We start from the raw sequence: 12,905 nt of genomic DNA, 5'->3' as shown, positions 1-12,905 counted from the left end.
ACTGGAAAATATGACAAAACTCTTAGCACAGATACTGTAAGTCATTCTTGCTGACAAAGCTTTTTAGTTTTTTCGTTGCATAGTAGATGGATTTGTTAATAATTAAGATGAAATGAATAAAACTGTGTACAGAGTTTCCAGACATCTCTGGTTTTATGGGACAGTTTCGTATTCCTATCAGGGATGTCAATGTCCCGTTATTATAATCTCGAAATAAATAGAATTTCAAATTGTGCTATGAAACGTGGTTTATTCTGCCGCGAGAGTTCCCTCAATATGCAATTTATTACATTTATGAGTTGGCCAAACTGACGTATGTGATGCACAAGGTTCGGTTGCCAGGTCGTACAATAATCTTATTATAATTTTATATGATGATTTCATCCAACAAAGGATATGCCATTATGGTATTAAAATCCGCCCTAAAAACGATAATTTTGGACCAACTTTTCAAATTGTAATAAACTAGAATATTTTAAAATTATTTCGTGTGATCAATGATCACACAATATCACACAATGCTCAATGGCACGAGGCTCACAAGCTTACTTAAAATTTAACTTCAGAAACAAACTGATAGACGGATTGACTGTCAGCGTTTACATTAAAAATGACGTACGGGGCAAGGATTGAATGAGAGTAAGCGGTTCCTTTACAGCATGGTATAGATGTGAATTCTAGACCTCTGCAAAACATTAATTTATTTTAATTCAAGTCGAACCTATTATTTCTTGTATGCAGTGAAAAGATATAATTAAAGCATAATATATTGTACAATTTTATCTTCCCTGGTCGTGGATGTAGAGCGTACGTGGCAATGCACAAAGCAGCTACATATATGAGAGTCGGGAAGATAAAATGTACGAACTGTATGTAATAGTGTTATGCAACGTTCGAACATGAGAGGGAACATCAAGCTACTACAAACTTCTCCCTGCTTCATAGGCATCCAACAATACGTAGGGGCGAAACATGTAAACTAAAATAACCGAATTCGTTAAAAGCCTTATGTTCGGTTCATGTTTGTCGAGTCTCTGTAGAATCGGTAATAAGCCTTATGTTCGGTTCATGTTTGTTGAGTCTCTCTAGAATCGGTAATAAGCCTTATGTTCGGTTCATGTTTGTCGAGTCTGTAGAATCGGTAATAAGCCTTATGTTCGGTTCATGTTTGTCGAGTCTCTGTAGAATCGGTAATAAGCCTTATGTTCGGTTCATGTTTGTCGAGTCTGTAGAATCGGTAATAAGCCTTATGTTCGGTTCATGTTTGTCGAGTCTCTGTAGAATCGGTAATAAGCCTTATGTTCGGTTCACGTTTGTCGAGTCTGTAGAATCGGTAATAAGCCTTATGTTCGGTTCATGTTTGTCGAGTCTCTGTAGAATCGGTAATAAGCCTTATGTTCGGTTCACGTTTGTCGAGTCTGTAGAATCGGTAATAAACCTTATGCTCGGTTCATGTTTGTCGAATCTCTGTAGAAACGGTAATAAGCCTTATGTTCGGTTCATGTTTGTCGAATCTCTGTAGAATCGGTAATAAGCCTTATGTTCGGTTCATGTTTGTCGAATCTCTGTAGAATCGGTAATAAGCCTTATGTTCGGTTCATGTTTGTCGAGTCTCTGTAGAATCGGTAATAAGCCTATGTAGAATCGAAGTTCGCTTGGTGTTTGTTCAAAGAAAAAAATTATGATTTAGGCTATTTAACGACGCTCGCAACTGCCGAGGTTATATCTGCGTCACCAATGTGCCGGAATTTTGTCCCACAGGAGTTCTTTTACATGCCAGTAAATCTACTGACATAAGCCTGTCGTATTTAAGCACACTTATATGCCATTGACCTGGACTGGCAGTGTGAGAATTAAGATTTCTGATGAGGGGGGATAGAACCCTAGATAGAATATATCATATATAAAATATTATTAATATTATTATTATTATTTATTATTATTATTATTATTATTATGGCTCAATGGCTCAACGCTTGGTCGCACTGAGTTGCTTGTCTTGCATCTTGATCATAATAATTATTACATCCATGAGCAGGCTTAAGATAAGATGTGTGATTCCTAAGTAAGTTATTGATTATTGTCAGCTTGCCGGTGATGATAATACACCAATATTAATTTCTTTGCTTAGTTCATATACTTTATAAAGTATACTCGTTTTAAGCAATTATATTTTGTGAGGGAGATAGAAGTTATCCCTGTGAGGGATGTTAATATGAACTTATGAGAGGAAGATAATTTTCCAACAAGGGGAGAAATTCCCCCCCCCCATCCTTTCCCCGTTAATTCGCACCCTGTGGGCCGGGATCGAACCCGCAACCTCGAGCACAGAAGGCCAGTGCTATACCGACTGCGCTATCCAGGCCAACACATTTGTTCAGTCTTTCGCCTTCCTTATGTTCGGATCCTTTCTCCTTAGCTCTTCCTTTCCTGCGACTTAATGTTTTAGGTGCATAAGGATGCCTGGCATCTATCTTGCGAATTTACGCAAAGTAATATTTATTGTTATTTATATGATTTAATAGACATAATGAACCGACAGGTTGAAATATAATATACAGTGAAATTATTTAATATTCCGTCAACAACCGTTACTATTTAATTGGATTATCAATCTTTACATTAATAAAATCAATTTTACTGAAAAGACAAGTACTCTTGCCCATTCGGACATCTTCAGGTCTCAATTTTTGTTTACTTAACCCTATTTGAACAGAAAGGTTTAACGTCATTCCAAGAGAGAATGTAAGAACTAGCTCTTCAAATCTTCGAGATAATTTTATTAAAGATTGTAAACCACTATTTTCAACTTAATGTTCCCTCCAGAAATTGAAGCACCTTGCCTAGAATGTCGACGACTTTTCACAGCAAAGAACTAGGTTGAAATTTTTGGTGTCTAAATAGTGTTGGAACATATTTTTGTGACATTCTCGCTTCTCCACCTATCGTTTCACTAATTTTTTTTATCACCGTCTCATAATCACCATCCCATAATGAAATATATGGCTTTGTCAACCAGCAATGAATTATTCCAATGCACATATTAGAAGTTTCATGTTTAACCAGTATTTGAGTTGGAAATATATTGGAGATAAACAAAATATATGAAAGTAACAAGTAAAACTTACCACTACTCTTCCATTATCAATTACGAGCACTTTACTAGAGTCCATGATAGTATTTAATCTGTGTGCAATGGTCAGAATTGTGCAGCTTGCAAATTTCTCCCTGACTTTCTTCTGTATGAGAAAATCTGTGCTGTAATTGTAGTAGAAATTATTAAAAATTAAATTAAAGGAAGATTTAACACAATACATAACTTTGCATAGCACAATATTATTCAACACTCACTTCAACCTGGGAGATGTCACTGTATACAGTGTCGTTTTAGTAGTAATGTGCCCGGAATTTTGCAAGGCTAGTGCTGCATTGGATGTTTTCCTGTTATATCTATTGAAAAGGTTAAAATACCGATTTTAAGTGACAAGACATGTTTTCTTAAGAGTTGGGGCTTTCTTTCGATGTATCACAATACACAGTTTCTCTGAAAAGAATGTTCATATTTGCTTCATTACTTCCAGGCCCTATTATGTTCATTTGGATTTTGTACTGCAAAGTACATGTTTTTATTTCATTTTAGACAAGGGCAAGTTGTCTGGCGAAATACCTGCATTCAAGGAAAGGTTTAGGAACTTTTAATGGGGAATAATAAACCCAAATAAAGATCAAAAGTCCATTTGATTTAAAAAGATACGACAGAAATTATTCCACCATAATTGAGTTACTGGTCTGATAAATATTTCCTGTACAGAGTATCGTGTACTGTTAGAAGAAAATTCTTCTAACAGGTAATAGCCAACATCTATTAAGTCAGCTAGAAAAAGGGACGAACTTGCAACCCCTTTCATTTTGGTGTGATTGTCATTTGAATTTGATACTTAGCAAAATGCTCATATAGTGATCAGCGCCAGATTAATATACTATTTTATAACTCCGATAAAATGACCACTGAGAATCTTACGGTGATTTTCAAGGAAATCTCCAGAACATTTTTACGTTTTTAAACTTAACTGCTATTACAAAAATTAATTGAAATCTACACATTTATTGAAAGCATTTCTCCCTGTACGAATACAGACTCTGGAAAATGTATCATGAATTCAATTTGACTTTATTAGACAATGACATCATCCTCGACTGAAAATGGAATTTGTGGTGGACAATGACGGTGTTTGAAACACTTTTCTTTTTCGGAAAACTCCCGTTTGTCTTGTCATAATTTCACCACTTCTCCATTAATACAACATTGTCATCAATTCACGAAATGTCCAGGTTCGCCAGTTAGTACTGTAACGTCCTGCAGCATAGCTTAGAAATATAATCAATCATTCGAACTGAAAACAATTATTCACATACTGAGTATCTGGAGTTAGTGACTTATAATTTCGATAAATCTCAAATTTCAAAAAACACTTCGCGACATCTTGCTGGTTTAAATGAGATTAGATTCATTTTGACACAAATAATTTTTTACTGAATTAATTTTCCCGATTTGTAAAATATGTACATAATTTCAATGATCTCTGTGGTTTATACCTATACAGGTGTCCTTTAGTATTTACTGACATCCACTTACTGAGGATCAACATTGGCTGTTGCTTCATCTAGGACGAGGATTTTGTTATTGCGCAGAATGGCACGTGCGAGGCACACCAACTGTCTTTGTCCCACGCTGAAATTGGTGCCACCCTTTGTTACGTTTTCATCCAAGCTGCTTATTGATTCCTTCAGCTCTACCTACGAACAGAACATGAAATGTATTATGAATTACAACCCAAATGGATTATGCAGAAAAGAACAATCCCAAAAGCAAAAAAGAAACTAAGCCGACCATATAAATTGTTTCTCTAATAATATTTATATTTATTTATATAGAGTGGAAGTGAAATAACCTTGCAGATTAAAAAGGACGATAGGATACTCTAAAATGAATAGAAAATCTATATTACGTTTTGTGATTAAATGCACAGTTAATTATAAAATTAAGTTTGAAGTTTCAGCAGTCCAGCAACATCGCCGCTAACACATTCTCCTCGTGATACAGATGTACAGTACGATTATTTAGTCCTGACAGTCGCTGGCAATGTGCACTTGGTCAGGCGAGTCCATTAATTTAGGCAAGGGATGTTCAGGTTAGTCTGTCGCCTGCATTCAGAGCGATTGGATGTCACGCATGCAGTATAATCTCGTAAGTAAGAATTTTACTGTACCTCTTCCAAAGCTCTCCACAGGACATCATCAGAGAACTCTTCGAAAGGGTCGAGATTCCGACGCATGGTTCCAGAGAATAACACAGGGTCCTGAGGGATGATGGAGATTCTTTTCCGGAGATCTTGTAGTGCTATATCTTTTGTATCTACTCCATCTATCTTTAAGGAACCTTCTACCCATGCAAGGCGGAACAATGCTGTTATTAGAGATGACTTTCCTGCACCGGTCCTACCAACTATACCAACCTGAATACAAAAGAATGTTTATTACCATAATCAAATTTGAGAAAGATAAATAACAATGCAACAATAAGGCTATTGTAATTTAAAAAATCGACAGTACAGGCTGAAAATTTACCAGTATATCTGCTCTGAGGACACATTGCAGTAAGGTGTAATGTTGCAAGCCAGAGTTTATTGATATGATTTCATTATATTATGTAACATATAGCCTATGGCAAGCAGATTAATTGAATTTACAATCATAAACAATTCATCAATTAAAGGCTGGTCAATAATAAATTGGGAATGGAAATGACAACGAGAACGAGAACGTAAAAATTGTTAAAATACATAATGAGAACCTTGCCGGAGACCGGGAATGGGAACTTAAAAGTTGGCCAAGTTTTAACTTTGCCATTCTCGTTTCCAATCACAGCCTACTAAATTCACTCTTTTATAAAAAAGCCATTTGGTTGTCGTATATTTTGTAGCAAGGAAGCCGTGACATAATTTCTTCTTCATCCATTGCTTGTAACTAACCCAGAAATTCAGTAGAATCACTTTCAATATATGCTACGTTATACACAAATGACATAAGAATGCGTAATATTGATTTTTATGTATCGTTATTGCCATATATGTCAATATACACAGCCGTTTCCGTTCTCGGATTATTGTGAATAAAAAATCTTCACCTTCACGTTCTCTGCTTCCCATTCTCGTTCTGGTGCTCGTTCCCGGTTTATTTGTATGCATCTGAAGTCTGACTAGTGTAATATGTAGCTAGTCGACGATGTATGCAATGAAAGGGAAAAAGAACTAGCCATCCTATCCGATTATCTCCTGGCCTAGTTGCCTCATAAGTGGTGCCTACTTGGTATCACTTGTGAAGTTCAGACCTGTCTTCGGACAGCTGACTAAACAACAACAAACAACTCATCCATCCCTTCATGCTCTCGTGCTTAAAATAAATGTAGGTGCCTATGGATATGAGTACAGAGAAATTTTATTAATTCTATTTTGAATCTTTTGCCTTGGCCCCTCATAGCTTTACGAAAATTAGGCAATGCATTAATTACGTGAATAATGAAGTCCTTTTTTTATAACAGCTGAGTTTTAACACAAAACACTATCAGGGAAAGAATGTACTCACAAGGTAGGGTCAAGATTTTTAAATTTTGATTTTTTTATAGGTTGTCCTTTCATTATTCTTACGACTCTCTTTTCTAAAACAAAAATATTTTCAGCTTCAGAAGAGTTACCGGTACCAAAGAATATTAATCCATATGTATTTCATTATAACATGAAAGCAGGCCAATACAAAGTAGGCCAATTTACAGTTGTCACGCCACAGGATGAAAGAGAAACGTTCTAGGCGGGGTGTGGGTGGGGGGGTAAAACTATGACGCATGCACATAGTATTGTTAATCGGCTTTCCCCTGCCCTGCCTCTGCCACCTCGTGGCGCGGCAACAGTAAGTGTGTTTATACCGTCAATAGAAGACAAGGATCTTAACGCATAGCAGGCAGAGCTCAATTTATTTAGAATAATATATTCTATGTGGAGCAAAATTAAGATGGTTAGACAGAGTTACAAAGAACTTAGAAACTATAAGAGTAGAAAAGAATTGAAAAAAAGAAAGAATGGAAAGAATTAGAGGCGGATAGATCAAGATGAAAAGCTGTCATCCAAGCGGTCAAAACCCACTCAGGGTTGTAGAGCCTAAGAAGAAGAAGACATTCTATGTGTGTTTTTCTATTCAAGTATTATCCAATTCCAAACTAAGAAACTTTATGCTAGTAGATTCTTTGAGATCAGTTCCACTCAATCTAATATGGTAGGGAAACTGAGAACTATTATTATGTAGACGTACTAAATTTGATCACATTGGTTTTTATCAATATTAAGTTCATATGTTCTAAACCATCCATTCATTAAACTTAGCACTGTATTAGAAGTGTTTATAAAGAGATCGTATTATTTACTTGAGACAATCACACTTTATCTGCAAATGAGATTACCTGGGATAAATTTATTTATGGTTGATGCTAAATTATTAGTATAAACTAAAAATAATAATGGACTTAAAACTGACCCCTGGAGAACTCCATATTTAATATTTATAAATTCTGAGCAACTTTGTCACTAAAGTAACGGGTTCGATTCCCGATGGGATCATGGTTTTCTCCATTGTGTGTAATCTTACAGGCAAAACTATGGCCCTGTTACTCAGCCTCTAACAGAAATGAGTACCGGTATCAGGGATATCTCCCTAGCAGACACATACAACTGATATCCCTGTCGATTGTACAGGTGGGAACCTTAACCTCCCTCCACTCTATGGGACCTCCATGGCCTGAAATAGGGATGACTTTACCTTTTTATCTTATATTTATTCTGCAGTTTGACTAAATTCCTTACTTAGAATAATTCTACTTATAAATATTAAATTACCTTTTCCATTGCATTAATAGTTATGTTAAGGTCTTGCAGAACTGTTGGTCCTACTTCACTGTACTTCAGATTAATATTATTAAAGTCAATACGTCCAGTTGTTGGCCATTCTGCTGGAGTTTGTTTGTCTGGAAAATGATGTTGCGTTTTGTCAATTTAAATTGAATATTAAATATAAATCGATTATGTTTGAGTAAAGGAAGATAAGTCATAGAAATGAGTTTTGAGAAAAATTAAAATTAAACTTCGAACCCTTATTGCCAATAATTTTCTACACAAAACACATCAAATGCTAGTATTATTTTGTTTTTTTGCACACCCACTTGTAGAATTTAACTTGTGTATTCACCTGGGAAACAGAATTCGATTTGCAGAAAAAATAACTTAATCCACTTTACCTGAACATCACTGAAATGTAATCTTCATCTTACGATGTTTGGTGACGTATACACGTCCGTTGATGTGACATATTAATGAATTTAAATACTATTACAGTCACAATCATGCCATGGTATGAAAGAAAAATTTCACAACCTCGAGCAACCCATAAGCAGTGCTGACTAGATCAGACGCTATGGACAGTACTCTATAACAGAGTCGCCAGTATGAAAGGATGATTCCAAGCCTTTGGCGTGAGACGAACTCGATAGCTCAGTGATAGAGCGCCTGACCGGAGAACAGGAAGTCGCAGGTTCGATTCCCGCTCGAGGTTGTGAAATTTTTCTTTCATACCATGGCATGATTGTGACTATAATAGTATTTAAATTCATCACTGAAATGCTTCTGAGTTGTTTAAGTGGTGTGTGCTTAATATCTGTAAACTTTCTTTATTCTTTCCCTAGTTTAATCTTATTTTAATCTCTGCCACTTTGAGTTCTTAAGTGAAGAAGGGAATGATTTCTTTCAGAGAGAAGTCAAATGAAGATGAGAAGAAAGGATTGTAAGGAAAAAGAACTACGAGAAGAAGGATGACAAGCAGTGAAAAGGGAGGAATAAGAAGAGGTAGAGAAAATAGAAAGATACGAAAATAATAACAATCATACCTGGCATAGATTCCAACAATGGTTCTTCCTCCAGTCGTGTATATTCTACAATGCGCTCTACTGATACTAAGTCAGTACTTACTTCAACAAACCTTCTCAACCCTACTTGTACTAGGTTTGCCACAGTCAAAGACAATGAAATTAAAAGACCTGTTTTTTCTCCGGATGAATCTGAAAGGAAAAAAATAAGAAACTCTTCATCTTCATATTCTTACCATAGGTACTGCTTCAGAAAGAAAACTTTCTAATTACTATAGAACCTGGATTCTGATGCAATTACGTATTCCCCCTCTGTTGGTAAGTTATCCTCCTCTCATAAATTCATGTTAACATCCCTGCCAGGGATAGCTTCTATCCCCCCCCCCCTCACAAAATATAATTGTTTTAATAGAGTAGACTTTATAATATATAAAGTAAGCAAAGGAAATAATATTGATGTATTATCATCACCGGCAAACTGACAACAATCAATAACTTAGGAATTACACATCTTATCTTAAGCCTGCTCATGGATATAATTATTATTATGATCAAGATGCAAAACAAGCAACTCAGTGTGACCAAGCATTGAGCCATATCCAATTAAGATAATAATAATAATAATAATAATAATAATAATAATAATAATAATAATAATAATAATAATAGTAATAATAGTAATAATAATAGTATTGTCTATCTAGGAATCTATCTCCTCCTCATTATAAATCTTAATTCGCACCCTGATTACATGAAAAATATATAAAATTGACAGAATGTGACGGACTGACACTTGCAGAACTGCACTTCCTGTTTAAAGAAAGAGTGCTTCCGGTCTATAAAAACTCAGCTAATTAATTAACCAGACATCTTAGGGATAAAACTGATATATTTTTGAAAACTAGACAATTCAAGCTTTCAGATGACACAAAAATAAAAAAAAAATCTTTTTTTTTTTTCAAGGAAAATAAAAAATTTAGGGTAGATGAGTACTGTACTTTAACAATAAATTCAAAGAGGAAGCAAATTCTATAATGTTTTTATTAAAATGGCAATTTTTATAACCATATTAGTTTTTAACTTCATATAAAGGAATAATGTTTTCTCTCTCTCTCTTTTCTTTATTTGTTCAATTATGGCATATCAACTCTGCCCATACTCACATCACTCTCAAAGACTGAACATAAATATTTATTAGGTAGGCCTACCGCTGGGAAAAGGATGTCCCTCCTTGGAAAATCTAAAATCTGGCAACCCTGGATCTGGTACATAGCGTCTTAAGAATTACTAGCTCCATTTCCTTCGACGAGACAATGAAATCAGAGGTTTATGATGGTATCTTTACAAAATTCGAGGAACACATTGATGACATAGAGTTCATTGAGGGCTACTTCCAGCACATCCAACGAGTCCATGAAGTTCATAACCAGCTTCTTCAGTGATCACATAATTTCAAAGACTCATGTGCCCCCTCAGATCATTGGACGTAACCTCCCCAGACTTCTTTCTTTGGATCAAGAAAACTAGATATAATATAGGCCTAGTCCTCTTGCTTTGGATGTAAAATCATCCAAGGACATTTCCTCAGCTTCGAAAAAAACATCAGGAATGAAGTTAAGGCTGATTCACAATAAACCGGGAACGGAAACGACAACGAGAACGAGAACGGAAATATTGTTAAAATAAATGTATTTTAATGTAAGCATTCACAATGAGCTATTATGAATGCTCACATTTAAATATATTTATTTTAACATGATTTTCGTTCTCGTTCTCGTTGTCGTTTCCGTTCCCGGTTTATTGCGAATCAGTCTTTAATAACATTGACAACAATACACTTCAGCAACCGTCACAGAATATAGTGCAACGGTACAATTCTGTTTGAATGAAGGTGTAGGACACTTCCAACATTTGTAGTGACAGGTAGAGACACAATGAGTTTGATTCTCCTACAATTACTGTATGCTTCAGAAGTAAATTCACGGGTTTGCTATTTTTCTGTTAGGAAGTTATAACTGATCAAAATGTGAAAGGTTTATATGGACCACTCTATATAAGAATTAGTCCATTATATTACAGCTCCAAAATCTCTACATCCTAGCTTAAAACCATGTCAGCAAGACGAGGAAATATTACAATAGGTACTGGTACATACTGTACTAATGGAATGCAAATGAAATTATCGAACACGCAAAGAATGATTAATTACAATCTACAAGACAAACTAAATAACAATATTGATTGTAAATTAATCCTTTACGTAAATAACAACAATCAAAGCAAACACCTTCAATGTATTGGAAATATCGTACCATTGGAATCCCTTACTGGAAGCATGTAAGAAGAAGAAGAAGAAGAAGAAGAAGAAGAAGAAGAAGAAGAAGAAGAAGACGAAACAAGTCTCGAATATAACCCTAAATTTACGAACATATTTACTTTTGAATTATATATTTTGTACTATTCAGAAAACAAAAATTAAATTATACACTGTAAATGAAAACTAAGAATTTTTTTCTTTTATGTCTCTCGAAAGTAGCTCACCAACATAAATGCAGGAGTTTTGTCCAGAATGTAATGGGTTCACTGATATTGATGCCAACTATAAAAATTTAAATATAAAACAGAATAGAACTTACTATGGAATAAGTTATAAGACATTAAACAAATGCGCAGATATTATTTAGACTGAAAACTTTGCATCAGCTATTGTAATGGAATATCTCTATATATCTTAACGGTAATTATATAAAAAGTACAAGTTACTGCTACATTACAAACTTGTAAAGCTAGTAGCTCATTAAGGGCCATTTTTATAATAAATAATAATAATAATAATAATAATAATAATAATAATAATAATATTATTATTAATAATAATAATAATAATAATAATAATAATAATAATAATAATAATATTTTATTAAAATTAGCGAAAGTTATCTGATTTCTCAACCAATTTTAGATAAAAATGGGGCTAAAATGATACAAATTAATTCTTTTAATGCTATATTACTTCCTATTAATTCCACTCTTCATAAATTAGATATAACATAAATGAAATCAATTTTGACTGAAAGAAGATTTCTGATTAAAACTTTACCTGTATATAAAAGGACGAATACTACCACAATTGTGAATAAGGAGAATAGTAAATCCACATAAAAGCCACAAGTGGTTTGAACTGCTATGAACATAAACCAAGCCGAGGAGTGTACATCCTGAAATACAGTGAATTGTATTTTAATTACCTGTCAGGAACCTTACATTCAATATTTGAAAGTTTACAACAATAATTCTGGAAACAAGAGATGGTCACAAACCTGATGTTTGTCGAATTCCCGACTAAGAACATGTTGTGCTCCAAAAGTTCGTACAGTAGCAAGCCCTTGAACAGTGGCATTTACATGTGTGAACACAGGACTTTTGGCTGTTAACACAGAATGAACACATATTATTTATTGTCGTGGTCAAAGATTTCGTGATTCCTGCAGTGTTTATAGAAACCTAAGGTTTTTTTCATTTCTAATAAGCCTAAATTACTTTTCAGTGTATTATTTCTGTTGCATTGTTTCTTAACATGAATTTTTGTTGCGTCTATTTCCTCTATATTAAAAAATCACAATTTCAAATGGCAGTAGTAGTTTAATTGTTTCACCGCTCATTTATTTATTTCCTATTTTTCATCATTTCACTATTTCCACTGTTGGTTATTAGTGTCTATTATTCCTTGTTGTTTATGTTATTGTGACATATAATTAGTTTAGTTACAATCACAAAATTCTTCTTTTCATTCTATATATTTCACGTTACAACAGCCCATGACATCGTGTGTTTCGTCTTTATATTTCACACCGACCTGACAGTCGTCAATCAGTCAGACAGGCTAGCTGTTTGTAACGATCCCCACAGTAGGTTTTCACCTGATGACGAACAATTC

General features: G+C 34.4%; 1 protein-coding gene across 1 annotated transcript in view; it reads right to left on the bottom strand.

Moving 5' to 3' along the window:
* The window catches only part of LOC138696718 (ATP-binding cassette sub-family C member 4-like), an 81,028-nt gene that overhangs the window by 705 nt on the left and 67,418 nt on the right, over window positions 1-12,905 (bottom strand). Inside the window, exons 18-24 of the mRNA XM_069822043.1 lie at window positions 12,289-12,395; window positions 12,069-12,186; window positions 8,990-9,160; window positions 7,947-8,074; window positions 5,271-5,516; window positions 4,637-4,797; window positions 3,129-3,258 (exon numbers count right to left, since the gene is read on the bottom strand). Coding sequence (XP_069678144.1) covers window positions 3,129-3,258; window positions 4,637-4,797; window positions 5,271-5,516; window positions 7,947-8,074; window positions 8,990-9,160; window positions 12,069-12,186; window positions 12,289-12,395 — 1,061 coding nt within the window. The remainder of the gene's footprint in view (window positions 1-3,128; window positions 3,259-4,636; window positions 4,798-5,270; window positions 5,517-7,946; window positions 8,075-8,989; window positions 9,161-12,068; window positions 12,187-12,288; window positions 12,396-12,905) is intronic.

This window comes from Periplaneta americana, chromosome 3 (genome assembly GCF_040183065.1).
Source record: "Periplaneta americana isolate PAMFEO1 chromosome 3, P.americana_PAMFEO1_priV1, whole genome shotgun sequence".
Taxonomy (NCBI): Eukaryota; Metazoa; Arthropoda; class Insecta; order Blattodea; family Blattidae; genus Periplaneta; species Periplaneta americana.
Note: the sequence above shows the minus strand (reverse complement) of the source record. Positions and strands in the feature narration are given on the sequence as shown.